This window comes from Periophthalmus magnuspinnatus, chromosome 4 (genome assembly GCF_009829125.3).
Source record: "Periophthalmus magnuspinnatus isolate fPerMag1 chromosome 4, fPerMag1.2.pri, whole genome shotgun sequence".
NCBI classification, from domain to species: Eukaryota; Metazoa; Chordata; class Actinopteri; order Gobiiformes; family Gobiidae; genus Periophthalmus; species Periophthalmus magnuspinnatus.
The window spans coordinates 32,554,271-32,568,794 of record NC_047129.1 but is presented as its reverse complement, the minus strand read 5'-3'; the positions used below and the strand labels follow the sequence as shown (position 1 = coordinate 32,568,794).

General features: G+C 45.2%; 2 protein-coding genes across 2 annotated transcripts in view; both read left to right on the top strand.

Moving 5' to 3' along the window:
- The window catches only part of crb1 (crumbs cell polarity complex component 1), a 63,998-nt gene extending 60,922 nt beyond the window's left edge, over positions 1-3,076 (top strand). The window contains exons 15-16 of the mRNA XM_055221561.1: positions 616-936; positions 2,997-3,076. Of these exons, the coding sequence (XP_055077536.1) occupies positions 616-915 (300 nt within the window). The 3' untranslated portion in view covers positions 916-936; positions 2,997-3,076. The remainder of the gene's footprint in view (positions 1-615; positions 937-2,996) is intronic.
- A 447-nt stretch (positions 3,077-3,523) lies between these two features.
- On the top strand, positions 3,524-4,225 carry LOC117369921 (uncharacterized). Its single transcript, XM_033965265.1, has one exon. It carries the CDS (start codon positions 3,524-3,526, stop codon positions 4,223-4,225), a length of 702 nt encoding a protein of 233 aa, XP_033821156.1.
- Positions 4,226-14,524: the final 10,299 nt, after the last annotated feature.

The following is a 14,524-nucleotide window of genomic DNA, read 5'->3' as shown; positions in this document are numbered from 1 at the left end:
TTAACAAAATCCCAGACCAAGAACAGACATTTTATCTTTAAAGTCAAGTTATAATAATAATAATAAAATGTGTCGCTTCTGAACAACTCCACCCACTCCAGGCATAGATGAAGCGTCGCTCTTCCCGTATATATTTAATAATTTCACATATAAGTCGCATCTGAGTATAAGTCGCAGCCCAAAACTGTGAAAAAAGTGACACTTATAGTCCGGAACTGTGTGTTTCTCTGATTGGCTAGCTCACCTGTCAATCAAAACTGTGGGAAACCAGGGCCCAGACTACTCCGCTTGTGTAGAATATTGTCTAGTCTTGTCTGGCCAGGCTAGTTTTACAGGGACATGTCTTTATTATGGTTAAAATGGCTTAAAATCTCCTCAGAGGTGAATAATTATAGTTGGAATTCACACAGTTTACAACAAACTACTTCTGTTTTCCATGTTTTTTTTTAAGACGGTAAAAATCTGGTACAGCGTTTTTAACATTTCACTTTGTTTATTCTGACAGAGAAGATGTTGGACTTTGTGTCAGTTTTTGTTTCATGTGGATAGGCCCAGGAATTACAGAGATATTAACCATAAATCAGTGTTAAAACGTCACTGTTGTGTGCCCCACAGACGAGCCGCGCGACATACGGTTCGCGCGTGGCCGCCGTTTTGGTACCGTGTCTGATTGCCGTGGCGATCGCGCTGGTGTTGTCGGTGTTGATGGGCGTGGCCAAACTGAGGGAGAAGCGGCGCACGGAGGGAGGCTACAGGCCGCGGCAGCTGGACCCTCGGGGGGCCCGCGAGCCGCCCGTCGAGCTGCACGTCTCCTCCCTGACCAATATGGCGGCGCACGTCTCCTCCCTGACCAATATGGCGGCGCACGTCTCCTCCCTGACCAATAAGGCGGCGTGCGCGGAGAGGCTGGTGTAGACAGGGGCGGGCGCGAGGCCGGTACGAGCAGGTTACTGTGGTATACTATGAGCTGTGGAGGAAGTAACAAAGTAAAAGTAGTAAAGTACTGCACTTAAGTACATTTTACAGTGGAGACTTTTACTTTTACTTGAGTACATTTGAGAGGAGTATCTGTACTTTCTACTTAACTACATTTTTGAACAGGACTGAAAAGTAAAAAGTACTTTTCATATGATTTCAGGGAGTATTTTTACCATGTTCGTGGAAACATCCTGACTAAAGTTTTTGAGTTCGAGCTTCGACTTTGAGCAAAACAAAAATAAAAACACAAAAATCATAAGAAAAATTAAGACTTTAACAAATGACCAACACTTGTGTGAAATACTTTTTTAAACAGGTACTTTAATACTTTTACTTAAGTAGATTTTTTCATGTGATACTTTTACTTAAGTAACAAAACTGAGTACTTCATCCAACACTAATGAGGACTTTATTTTAACGACAAAACAAGAAACACATGTCTCTGAGCATCATGGTTTTTTTAAGAGTTTGATTTGCAACAAGAGAGAGTCACAGAGCTACAGACAGAGCAGTGCCTCCTGTTAGCGTCACACAAACTGGAGTCACAGAGCTACAGACAGAGCAGTGCCTCCTGTTAGCATCACACAAACTGGAGTCACAGAGCTACAGACAGAGCAGTGCCTCCTGTTAGCGTCACACAAACTGGAGTCACAGAGCTACAGACAGAGCAGTGCCTCCTGTTAGCGTCACACAAACTGGAGTCACAGAGCTACAGACAGAGCAGTGCCTCTGGTTAGCGTCACACAAACTGGAGTCACAGAGCTACAGACAGAGCAGTGCCTCCTGTTAGCGTCACACAAACTGGAGTCACAGAGCTACAGACAGAGCAGTGCCTCTAGTTAGCGTCACACAAACTGGAGGGAAACGCAGCAGATCTACTCGTCCTATTTCACAACAACAGCTACAATTACACCTTTTCAGCTGTTTTATCTGACTCTCTCCCTCCCTCCCCTTTGTCCCCCCTCCCTCTCTCTGCCCTTCCCTCTCTCTCTTCCCTCTCTGTCTTTCTCTCTCTCCTCCCTCTCTCTGTCCTTCTCTCTTTCCTCCCTCTCTCTGTCCTTCTCTCTCCTCCCTCTCTCTGTCCTTCTCTCTCTCCTCCCTCTCTCTGCCCTTCCCTCTCTCCTCCCTCTCTGTCTTTCTCTCTCTCCTCCCTCTCTCTGTTCTTCTCTCTCTCCTCCCTCTCTCTGTCCTTCTCTCTTTCCTCCCTCTCTCTGTCCTTCTTTCTCTTCTCCCTCTCTCTGTCCTTCTCTCTCTCCTCCCTCTCTCTGTCCTTCTCTCTCCCCTCCCTCTCTCTCTCCTTCTCTCTCCTCCCTCTCTCTCTCCTTCTCTCTCTCTCTCCCCCATTGTCCCTCCCCCTCTCTGTCCTTCTCTCTCTCCTCCCTGTCTCCTCTCTCTCTCGTCCCCCTCTCTGTCCTTTCTCTCCTCCCTCTGTCCTTTCCTCTCTCCCACTCTCCTCCCTCTCTGTTCTTTCCTTTTCTGTCTCTCTTCCCTCTCTCTTTCTCAATCTCTCTGTTCTTTCCTCTCTCTCCTCCCTCTCTCTATCCTCCCACTCTCTGTCCTTTCCTCTCTCTCCCCCTCTCTCCTCCCTCTTTTTCTCCTCCCTCTCTCCTTCTCCACCTCTTTCACTCTTTCTCTCCCTCTCTCCTTTCATCTCTTTCTATCCCTCCTTCCCACTATGGCTCCCAATCACCTCTCTCTTCCCCTCTCTTCTCTCCCTCCACCCTCTTTTCTCTCCCTCTTTCTCTCTGTCTCCTTCTCCCTCTCTCCTCCCCTCCCACTTCCGTCCCTCCCTTGTTTATTTCTCCTTCCTTCCCTCCCTCCCTCTTTGTCCTTCTCTCCTTCCCTCCCTCGTTTATTTCTCTCCCCTTGTCTCCCTCCCTCTCTGTCCTTCGCTCTCTCTCCCTCCACCCTCTCTTCTCCACCTCTTTCACTCTGTCTCCTCCTCCCTCTCTCTGTCCCTCCCTCCCTCGTTTATTTCTCCTCCCTTCCTCCTCTCTCGTTCCCTCTGTGTTTTGTAGCTCACCTCTCAGGGCCTGACCTCCACCCTGCTTCTCTCCGTCAGTCTGTTCTCTGTGGTTCTGCTTCTGCTGCTCGTCCTCACCTCCGTCGGCCTGGTGGTGGCGCTCAACCGCAGGGCCACCCACGGCGCCTACAGCCCCAGCAAACAGGAGAAGGAGGGATCGCGGGTGGAGATGTGGAGCATCACCCAGCCCCCACCCATGGAGAGACTCATCTGACCCCCACCCAAACTCCACCCAAACCCATGGAGAGACTCATCTGACCCCCACCCAAACTCCACCCTAACCCAGGGAGAGACTCATCTGACCCCCACCCTAACCCAGGGAGAGACTCATCTGACCCCCACCCAAACACATGGAGAGACTCATCTGACCCCCACCCAAACACATGGAGAGACTCATCTGAGCAACCACCCAAACCCCACCCAATGAGACGCATCTGAGCACCACCATCTGAGCACCACTATCTGAGCACCACCAAACCCCCATCCAAACCTCACTGCAACCCCACCCATGGAGAGACCCATATGACCCCAACCTCCATCCACCCAACTCCCACCAAACCTCCACCCAACCTCCACCCAACTCCCACCAAACCCCCCAACCTCGCCCAACCTCCACCTCACCCTTCACCCAACTCCCATCCAACCCCCCAACCTCCACCCAACCTTCACCCAACTCCCATCCAACCCCCCAACCTCCACCCAACCTTCACCCAACTCACATCCAACCCCCAACCTCCACCCAACTCCCATCCAACCCCCCAACCTCCACCCAACCTTCACCCAACTCCCATCCAACCCCCCAACCTCCACCTCACCCTTCACCCAACTCCCATCCAACCCCCCAACCTCCACCCAACCTTCACTCAAATCCCATCCAACCTCCACCTCAACCTTCACCCAACTCCCATCCAACCCCCCACCTCCACCCAACCTTCACCCAACTCCCATCCAACCCCCCAACCTCCACCCAACCTTCACCCAACTCCCATCCAACCCCCCAACCTCCACCCAACCTTCACCCAACTCCCATCCAACCCCCCAACCTCCACCCAACCTTCACCCAACTCCCATCCAACCCCCCAACCTCCACCCAACCTTCACCCAACTCCCATCCAACCCCCCAACCTCCACCCAACCTTCACCCAACTCCCATCCAACCCCCAACCTCCACCTCACCCTTCACCCAACTCCCCCCCATGGAGAGCCTCACCTGACCCTCCATAGACTGTATATATAAATGGACATAGCGTCTCCTCTTCGTCACTGCTGCTGTCAGACTCGTCTTTCTGACCTTAAAATGTTGGTGTTGTTCATACATCAGTGTCCTGCGACTTTTATTTTTCACTATTGTGCCTGTAAATCAAGATACGAACATTAAAAACAGACAAATCGGACGTCTTCTTTACCCGAGGTCGCTCCTGTTGCCGTTAGCTACAGGTTTGATTGACAGAACTTCATCCAAACAGGAGCTCACAGGCTTTGGAACCGTTTTTAGAATTTAATCTTTTGGGTTTTTTGCATTTTCCAGGATCTATCCTTTGTCTCGCTGTGGTCAGTATTTATGTTTAGCGCAGAAAACGTGTTATAAAATATATATCCAAGCAAAAATACAAATGGAAGCAGTAAATTTCTATACCTATACTTTGTTTTTATGATGCTGTTATATCAAAGCCACAGTATGTAACTTTTTACCCAAAACAGACGAAAATTGTTAATGACGTCCCAGTTGTTGTTGTTTTTTTTCTCTTAAATCATACTGCACTTTCAATGTAAATATTTAATGTGTAATATATTTATTTGGGTTTTGTCCGACGCTCTATTGTGTGAACGACCTGCAGTTTTTCCCATTCGTCTTTTCCCACGTTTCCTCTGTCAAATGTTGTTTTTCCCATAAATCCTGAGCCGGTCCAGCCTCTCGAGGAAAGATCCTGGAAAGTCGACAAACCGAAAACCACAGAACTGCCTTTTATTTATTTATTTTACACCATTTTCTCCATTTTGCGCCAACATTCCCCATCAGATTTTTTAGAATATTTTTAGACGAAAATAGTCAGAAATTTGAAGTTCAGTGAAAGCGACGTGCACGTGGATGTAGTTTTTTATACTGTGATTTTCCCGCTTTGTGTGAGTGAAAGAGAAAGTGTCTGGCGGCGTGTCGTGTCGTGACTGTAACGTTTGTGTTTTACTATTAAATAAATGACTCGTTTTGTAGATCTGTTTTGTGTCTGAATGAGCTGAAAAGTAACGCAAGATTTATTTGGTCTAAAATAACTTCACTTTGGAAACGGAAATCACCGACTAAACGACCGCGTTTCAATTTGTCGGTTTCACACTTCGTCGGCTGCGTTCGAAGGTCACTTATGTCACTTCCAGCGCGACGAGGCCTGTCCCGTTTCAACGCACCCGATGAATGTGCCCTGCGTTTCCATGGAGATCGGCGTAAACGAAGCGTGCGTCCGATCAGACTTGGCACACGGCTACATCCCATCATGCACCGCACGTCACTTCTTCTACAGGAGAAACGAGGTGTATTTTCTTAAAGTTATGGAATACTCGCTACAGTTGGGGAAAAATCACCTCAAACGTTACATTTGCCGACTGATGTTCAAAGGGAAACATTAATTCCTGACTTCATTCAATCTAAACAGAAATAAACGGCTGTGACGACGACGATGACGCCTTGACTCTTCTTCTATGAAATGATAAATAATTAAAAGTAAAATTAATTATTTCGGAGTCAATTTTATACGTTTAGCTCATTAGTCGCCCGCCGTCATGGTTGCTAGGCAAACGTAGCGTAAGCGACGTAACGTAAGCGCGAAGACAGCGGTTGACGTACGCTCCGTGGCGCAGGTCCGTCCCGTTTCGCCCTGGCGTTTGCGGTCGACGGAGGCTATGCTTCGTCGGCCGGGTCCTTCGAACGGTACGTCAGAGTGTGCAACCGTCGAATTGAGACGCGGTGTACGACTCTGCAACGCGAGGCCAAAACAGCACCGCCGAACGAACGTGACAGCCGCCATTTTGTTTTGGATGGATCGAGTCGGCGGAGTTGTTCAGCGATGACTTCACTTCCGGGTTCAACGAGAAACACCGTTCTTTTAAAACAGTATATTTAACACAAACTGTATCACGTGTGTAAATAATGTGTCAGTCTAACTTAACGGGAATATCAGCGTGTAAGTCACCGCTAACGATAGCTTAGCCTAGCCTAGCCTCTTACCTCGGCGTCGCACACTTTTCTGTCACACTTTAAACACGGGTCGGCACTCACACTGCGTCCAATCTCAACTAAAAATGTGCAAATGTGTAAAGCTCAAACATACCAGAAGGAGGCGGTGTGCTCGTGTTCATATAAGACTCTAAATTAACACGTTAACTCTGTAGCGTCGGATGCTATCTCTGCCGATAGGCTCGCGGACTTTCAGTTACTGTAACTCCGCGACCGATTGCGCTTCATGTAAATTCAAACGGCGTCTCAAAGCAGAGGCACGAGGCTTTTTAAAAAAAATACGTTACTGTCATTACGGTCATGTGCTTACGTCGCCCTCGAAGATGACCAATCAGAGCGCAGGAGCCGCCGCGATTCTCCCAATCAGGTGCCGTTTGGTCAGGATCCCAGTCTGTCTTGTGTTTTGTGCTGTTTTCCTCCTCCCTTCTGTGTCAGGGCCTGGAGCGGGGGCGGAGATTCGGGCTCCTCCCACACACACCTGCGACTAATCACCGCTCACGCTGCACCTGGGGAGGACAAAGGGACCGGGACCTGACACTCGACGCCAGATTATCCGTGTATCCGCAGTCTCGTTTTCGTCATTTCTAAGCTGGATGTTTTCGCTCCTCGTCAGATCCCGATCCCCGGACCCGCTCAGCTCCTCCGTCTCCGACCCAGCTCTCCACGAACCCGGTACGAACCTCACGCTTTCTGACCCAGCTCACGATCTACTTCCTGGTCTGCTGCAAACAACCCCACCCTCATCTGTCCGATCAATCTACCTTCATTCTCACATTTAAAAACTGTAAAATAAACATCGTTAAACTTCTCCCCGATACTTTCGTCGCTACAACAGTTTATTCAATGTGTCAAAGGAAAAATAAGGATGTAAAATAGAGATAGTTGTGTGACATAATACAAGCTGCACTGGCCCCGCCCATAGCGCCTCCCACCAAAAACATCTGGCACCTTCCCTCCCTCGTTTATTTCTCCTTCCTTCCCTCCCTCCCTCCCTCTCTCTGTCCTTCGCTCTCTCTTTCTCAATCTCTCTGTCCTTTCCTCTCTCTCCTCCCTCGCTCTTTCCTCCCACTCTCTGTCCTTTCCTCTCTCTCCTCCCTCTTTTTCTCCTCCCTCTCTCCTTCTCCACCCCTTTCACGCTTTCTCTCCCTCTCTCCTTTCAACTCTTTCTATCCCTCCTTCCCACTATGGCTCCCAATCACCCTCTCTCTTCCCCTCTCTTCTCTCCCACCAATCTCTTTTCTCCCCCTCTTTCTCTCTGTCTCCTTCTCCCTCTCTCCTCCCCTCCCACTTCCTTCCCTCCCTTGTTTATTTTTCCTCCCTTCCCTCCCTCCCTCTCTGTCCTTCGCTCTCTCTCCCTCCACCCTCTCTTCTCCACCTCTTTCACTCTGTCTCCTCCTCCCTCTCTGTCCATCTCTCCTTCCCTCCCTTTTTATTTCTCCTTCCTTCCCTCCCTCCCTCTCTCTCTGTCCTTCGCTCTCTCTTTCCTCCCGCTCTCTGTCCTTTCCTCTCTCTCCTCCCTCTCTCTTTCCTCCCGCTCTCTGTCCTTTCCCCTCTCTCCTCCCTCTTTTTCTCCTCCCTCTCTCCTTCTCCACCCCTTTCACTCTTTCTCTCCCTCTCTCCTTTCATCTCTTTCTATCCCTCCTTCCCACTATGGCTCCCAATCAAAAATAACAGTTTAAAAGTTGATTTTTAAAAGTCGATTTTGCAGTTTGAAAATAATCCCACAAAGATCCGACATTATAATCCATATTTATTTGCGTTCACAGTTGTACACGTCCCGTACCTCAGTTTAAGATTTGAACATGCAGAAAAGGCCCGTCCACGTGATGCCTCCACGCCACATGTGTCAAACTCAAGGCCCGAGGGCCAAATGCGGCCCGCTATGTCATTTTATGTGGCCCGCGACAAGGTAAATTTAAATGTATGTCACGTTAAAATGTCAGTTTATCAGGAGTTCTGCAGTTACACAGACATATTTTTTATATCTTTGCACATTTGACACGAACCATTTTGCTGATGTGGCCCTCGGTGAAATTGAGTTTGACACCCCTGCTCCACACCATCTGTCTGGACCAAAAAGCTGCACTATGGAACTTTTTCCGGCAGACGGTATGTCCAGCGGCTCGTCTCCGTGGCGATGCTGTCAAAGGTATCTGACAGCTATAACTGAATGAATGCGATATGCGGTTAATGCCATACTGTGAAACGTTCCAGGTGAAGCACTAACATGTCCGTGGAGTTCTGCAGATGGTGAACAGCCCGCCGGAAAAGTTCCACATTGCATCTTTATTAAATGGTAAGCTACCTTTGACATATTTTGCATGAGTTTGAACGTAAATCCTGCTACATGTGTCTATCAGCTCCACATTTTGCAGTTTTTGGGTCGATAAAACACATTGCATCAAAATGTTAAACCCCTGATTCATTTTTTTTTTGTTATAATAATAAAAAAAAATGCTTTCACTTTTAAAAAAATTCAAAAATTGCTAGTCAAAATTTGGAGGAGGGCAGTGACCTAGATGCTACGCTAACAAATCGCCAAGAAATACAATCAAATTAATGTTAAAACGTGTTAATTAATGTAAAAAACAAGTATCCTATCTCTTCAATGGTAAAAAGTCCTCAAAATGGCGTCCGTACCAGAAAACTGACGTGAATAAACTCGCCATTTCGATATTATGTTTTGAAGTCGTTTCATCTGCGCAAAATTACACCGTTTTGCATCGAACGAACCATAAACCAGCTCAAAACGATCTTAAACTGCAAATCTTACTCAAAAACTCAAACGTGCCCTCCTCAATTTTGAACAAAAAACACGATTTGAGCAACGTCACCTTCACTTTCCATCAGACTCTTCTTCTTCATGTTCGGATTTGTACAGTAGCAAATGTCCAACGTAAAACACAAGGCCGACGACGCACTCCACAACGCAACAAGGCAAAAAACAGCACCACCGAACGAACGTGACAGCCGCCATTTTGTTTTGTTTTGGATGGATCAGTTGTTCGGCGATGATGTCACTTCCGGGTCCGACCAGAAACAAATTTACAGCTGATTTTAAGCTTCGTTTTTGTTCGTTATCCATCAAACGAGAGACAGAAGTGGATGTTGAACCGCTAATTATCACAAATATGTAAATAATGTAGTAATAATCGAGCGTAATGTGTGTGTCACTGCTAACGTTAGCCTAGCCTAGCTTCTTAACTCGACCTCATGCACTTCTGTCACACTTTTAGTCGTTAGCATTAAACGTAGTGATGGAGGGTAACAAAGTAAAAGGATAACAAAGTAAAAGTAGTAAAGTGCTGTACTTAAGTATATATTTTAGGTATCTGTACTTTACTTAAGTACTTTTTACAGTGGATACTTTTACTTCACTATATTTGAGAGCAGTATCTGTACTTTTTACTCCACTACGTTTTTGAACTGAAAGGTTAAAGTAGTTTTTTTTTATAGTTTGAGACCTTCTGAAAAGTCTGAGGGTTTATTTTTAACACGTTTATAATTTTAGTAAAAAATATACAAATAAAAACAGCAAATCTTGATCAAAATCACTATATTTGAAACTGAAAACTCAAAATCTGCGTGAAATACTTATACTTTTTTACTATTAAAGTCCATTTTTAAACAGGTACTTTAATACTTCAGTAGATTTTTTCACATGAGACTTTTATATTTACTTGTGTATTTTATTTATTTTTTGCTCTAGTATCTGTACTTTTACTTAAGTAACAAAATGGAGTACTTCTTCCATCACTGATTAAACAACAACGAGATAAAAAAAAAACCAAAAAAACCTGTTCATTGTTTGACTTGATGGACCCAGAGGTGACGTCACGTTGAACACTCCAGTAAAAACAGTGTAGTACAGCTCAGGGCGGACTCATGCAGCTACGAGCGACCAGCGCCAAGGAACAATCTTGGCATCATATTTTTATTTCATTAAAGCTGCATTTTGTAACTTTTCTAGCGCGGTTCCATCACCTGCTTGTCCCCGTGTTACTGCTTTACCTGTAGTGAGGTCACGATACTAAAACTTCAAACTCAAATTACACGAGTATCTAGTTTTCAATCAGACTTTCGATACTTTTGACTACTTCTACAATGTTCCGCAATACAGCATTTATCTATCAGTGTAGCTTTAAATCCGTTACAGGCGACGGAATTAAATCTGTCAACTCTCTCTGCTCGTCCAAGCGTCTTCTTCAGTTCTGGTCAGATCACTGCTGGACACTGCCGTATATCTGTCTGAAGTTTCAGCCTGAATGACCCAAGTCAACCTGTAATGGCGCTCTATTGTTCTCTTTGTCTCGTTTGTTTGCTTTGGGTCTGAGGATAGAGTTGCAGATCGGTGAAAGATGATGTCAAAGGCCCCATTCCTGTTCAAAGCCCTCTCTGTAAACTAGAAGGCAGTGGCGTTGGGACACTTTTATTTACAAATACTTGAATTGCTGCCTCCGTATATTTGTACTTTGATCACAAGGAAAAATAGTGGCTCTTACTCCTTGCGGTCAAATGATCAGTTGTTGCCGTCTGTTCCTTTTTCCCGCACAGAGCTGGGGAAGAAAAGCCTTTGTTCACTCTGCACCTTTTACTTGGAACTTGTTGCAGAAAGACTGGAAATGGACTGAACTGTTGTCCTTAAATGTTTTTAAATCTAAACTCAAAGCCTTACAGACTGCCTCGATTATGTGCAACTGTTTTTCATGATCTATGTCTATCAGTTTTAACGTTGTTTGTTTGTATGTACTTGTTTTAAAATGTGCTGCCCCTTGAAAAAGAGGTTTTTAATCTCAATGGAATTTAAAAAAGCTGGATTCTCTTTCCTAACAAAAATCTCTTCTTTAACTCTCCTCTCAAACCATTTCTTTTCACTGGCTCAGATCGGACCCTCACTCTTTTTAAAGGAGGTTCGTGTCTTTGAGATGGAGATGTACATCAGACTGTGGTCCTGAGCTGCTCTTGTGACGGTGTCGGTTCATTCTCTTATTCATTTACTCATTCTCTCGTCTTTCTCCAGTGTAACTTTTCACTTCACTGAATGGAGCAGACGCATTACTTTGTTTACAGCTCAGTAATCTGACCAGTTGACAGATTTAATTTCTTCTTTTTCTGTGGATCAGACCTGGACGACTGAAGGTTCACACAGACGTCACTTACAGATGTTTTTCCTGCTCAAACTTTCATTTAAAAACATGCTTTGTTCTGTGAGTGGCTTGCCTCTGCACAGATCTGACCTGTAATTTCACGCCGTACTGTGTAACATTTCAGGCAAAGCTAAAACATCCCCACGGACAAGCAGGTGGCGGAGGATCCACGAGAAAAGTTCCTCAGTGCGTCTTTAAATAGTTTTGAACATGATTTACAGACAGTCTAGTCTTTTTATATCTATATATTTATACTATGTTCAAAAATAAAATCTAACACATTCAAATAGAAAGATTCTTTTGTTGTAACACGTTTGGTAAAATATATCCAAGCAAAAATACAAGTTTGTTCAAAATAATTTTCAATCTGTCAGGACATTTGGGAGACATCACTTTTCAGAATTAAAAACAAACAAAAAAAAACAAACAATTCAACTGTATCATAAAATCTGAAAATTCCAATGTGTAAAATAAAATGCAAAACCAAAAAAAAAAGCAAATTTCTACTTTTTGAATTAAAATTTCAACTCAAAAAAGTGAAATGTTTAACTCCTAACACTGTACCTTTCACATACTGCGCGGTTTTATAAGGCACACACTCCTGTTCCCCTCGTTCGTGTTTTTCACTTTTGCGTCGGGACAAACATGGCTTACTCAGACGAGAAGTTGGTCTAAAGCAACACTATGGAACTTTACCACCAAAATCTGTAACTATACTTTATGTTTTTATGCTGCCGTTACATTAAAGCTGCAGTATGTCACTTTTACACCCCCAAAAAACAACTAAAAATAAACGTTTTCTTCCATTTTGGTTGTTATATTGCACTGGAAAACATAGGTCCATGTCTAAGCGGGCTCGCATCTCCACAAACCTGACTCTAGAAAGTTGCATACTGTATCTTTAAGAGGATTTGGGGGTTTATTTGACCCGTCGTTCAACACTTTAAAGCTTTCCGCTGGAATATTTGATCGGGCGTCTCACAGGGATGTAACAATAACCAAAACATCGTGACGTCAAAAGTCTCTTGGGTTAAATTCATTGTTTTGAGGGAACTACACGGACCATGATCCTTTGCTCCATTTCACTGCACTTTTAACTCATTAAGCACTTTTAAATCTTACATTATAACCACAGACTGTGTAAAGACGTCGACTGAGTGAGTTTGACGTCACCCACAGCGTTCAGCTCCACACAAATGAAGCTAATCGAGGCTAACAGTTGTAGTGGCTAATCTGGAGATGAGTTTCATATTTGGAATTACGACTGCGAGTATCATAGCAACCAAAGAGCCAATCAGGAGCGAGACCGTTGAAGTTAACGCCGCTTCCCATCTGCATTGCTGGTTTAGCAGGGAGTGGACGCTTAGCAATGCTGTCAATCTAATCGGTTGCTAACGCTAGCGGGAGTGACGTCAGGGAAAGAAGGCGCCTGATTTGTCTGTTATTAATGTTCATATCTTGGTTTACGGACAAAATTGCGAAAAAAATAAATACCAGGATCATGTAGAGCGGGTTAATACGAACATTTAAGACCGAAATGACGAGTTTGACAGCAGCGGCGGCTAGCAGGTTAGCTTTTTATATAAACAGTTTATGATTATAACAAAACAAAAGTCTTGTCAACGCTGTTTACGTCTTGTCGCCTTCACAAAATATCACAATTAACGTCATAACAAGAGATTGGACATTGTTACATCCCTAGTGTCTGCTGCCCTCTGGTGGTAACATTTGTGAGTGAAGCATTTTGAAGAGTGAGATTAGCAGCGCGGTAAAATAACACAATATGACCGTTCTGACTGAATCTAAACGCTACGAATCTGGCAAATCTGTGGAATATGTTTGCTTTAACATTGCAAGATAGGGCCCGTTCAGTTTTTACAGTTTCCATGAAAAGTCCCTTATGGCTCAAAAACCTTGTAAAGTTCCATAGTATTGCTTTACCTTTCAAGTAAAACACTGGCTCAAACTCAAACCGTTTTGGCTCCACATTTGCATAGTATTTAACACGACGACGCCTGAGTGTTTTGTTTGTTTTGTTTTGTTTTTTAACACAAACTTGACCTAATTCGGAGCATATTCTTGCGTCCGCAGACTTTACGAGCGTTCCGTTTACGCTAAAGCCGCTGTAAAAACGCCAGAGCGGCCGGGCAGCGCTGTAAATCAGTTTGTTGTGGGGAAAAAAAAGTTGGGAGCCATTTTGAATCGTTACAGTTGAACCCTCCAGCTTCACTGTGAGGTTAGTTCAAAGAAGCAGGACATTTAAACAGAACGGACGTGCATAGGACAAAATATCTCAACAAATCCCATTAAAAGTAAATATCTGGGCAGTTATGTCAAAGCGTTCTCTTAGTTTACGTGTTTTTGGGTTGGTTTAATGCAGTTCTGTTGGTCTTTGTCTCTTCCATTACTCTCCATATCGTCCATTTTGTTTTTAATTCAGTCTTTTTTTAAATCCTTCATACTTTTTTACTATAAATACGAGCTTATGAAATAAATGTTTAAACAGAGCAGCGTTTAGCCCGTGGACCTCGGGTTGGATTTTAAAAACTTAATCAGTCGCAGCAGAAATATCGTGTATCATCTGCTCCTGTCTGCCTCCGTCTGCTCCCGTCTGTCTGCTCCTGTCTGTCTGCTCCTGTCTGTCTGCTCCTGTCTGCATCTGTCTGCCTCTATCTGCTCCCGTCTGCTCCTGTTTGTTCCTGTCTGTCTGCCTCTGTCTGCTCCCGTCTGCTCCTGTTTGTTCCTGTCTGTCTGCCTCTGTCTGCTCCCGTCTGCCTCTGTCTGCTCCTGTTTGTTCCTGTCTGTCTGCCTCTGTCTGCTCCCGTCTGCCTCTGTTTGCTCCTGTCTGTCTGCTCCCGTCTGCTTCTGTCTGCTCCCGTCTGCCTCTGTCTGCTCCCGTCTGCCTCTGTCTGCTCCTGTTTGTTCCTGTCTGTCTGCCTCTGTCTGCTCCCGTCTGCCTCTGTTTGCTCCTGTCTGTCTGCTCCCGTCTGCCTCTGTCTGCTCCTGTCTGTCTGCTCCCGTCTGCCTCTGTCTGCTCCCGTCTGCCTCTGTCTGCTCCCGTCTGCCTCTGTCTGGTCTCGTCTGCCTCTGTCTGCTCCCGTCTGCTCCCGTCTGTCTGCTCCCGTCTGTCTGCTCCCGTCTGCCTCT

Excerpts from the sequence above, each read along its gene's own strand:
- LOC117369921 (XM_033965265.1), top strand. The coding sequence starts at position 3,524 with ATGACCCCAACCTCCATCCACCCAACTCCCACCAAACCTCCACCCAAC.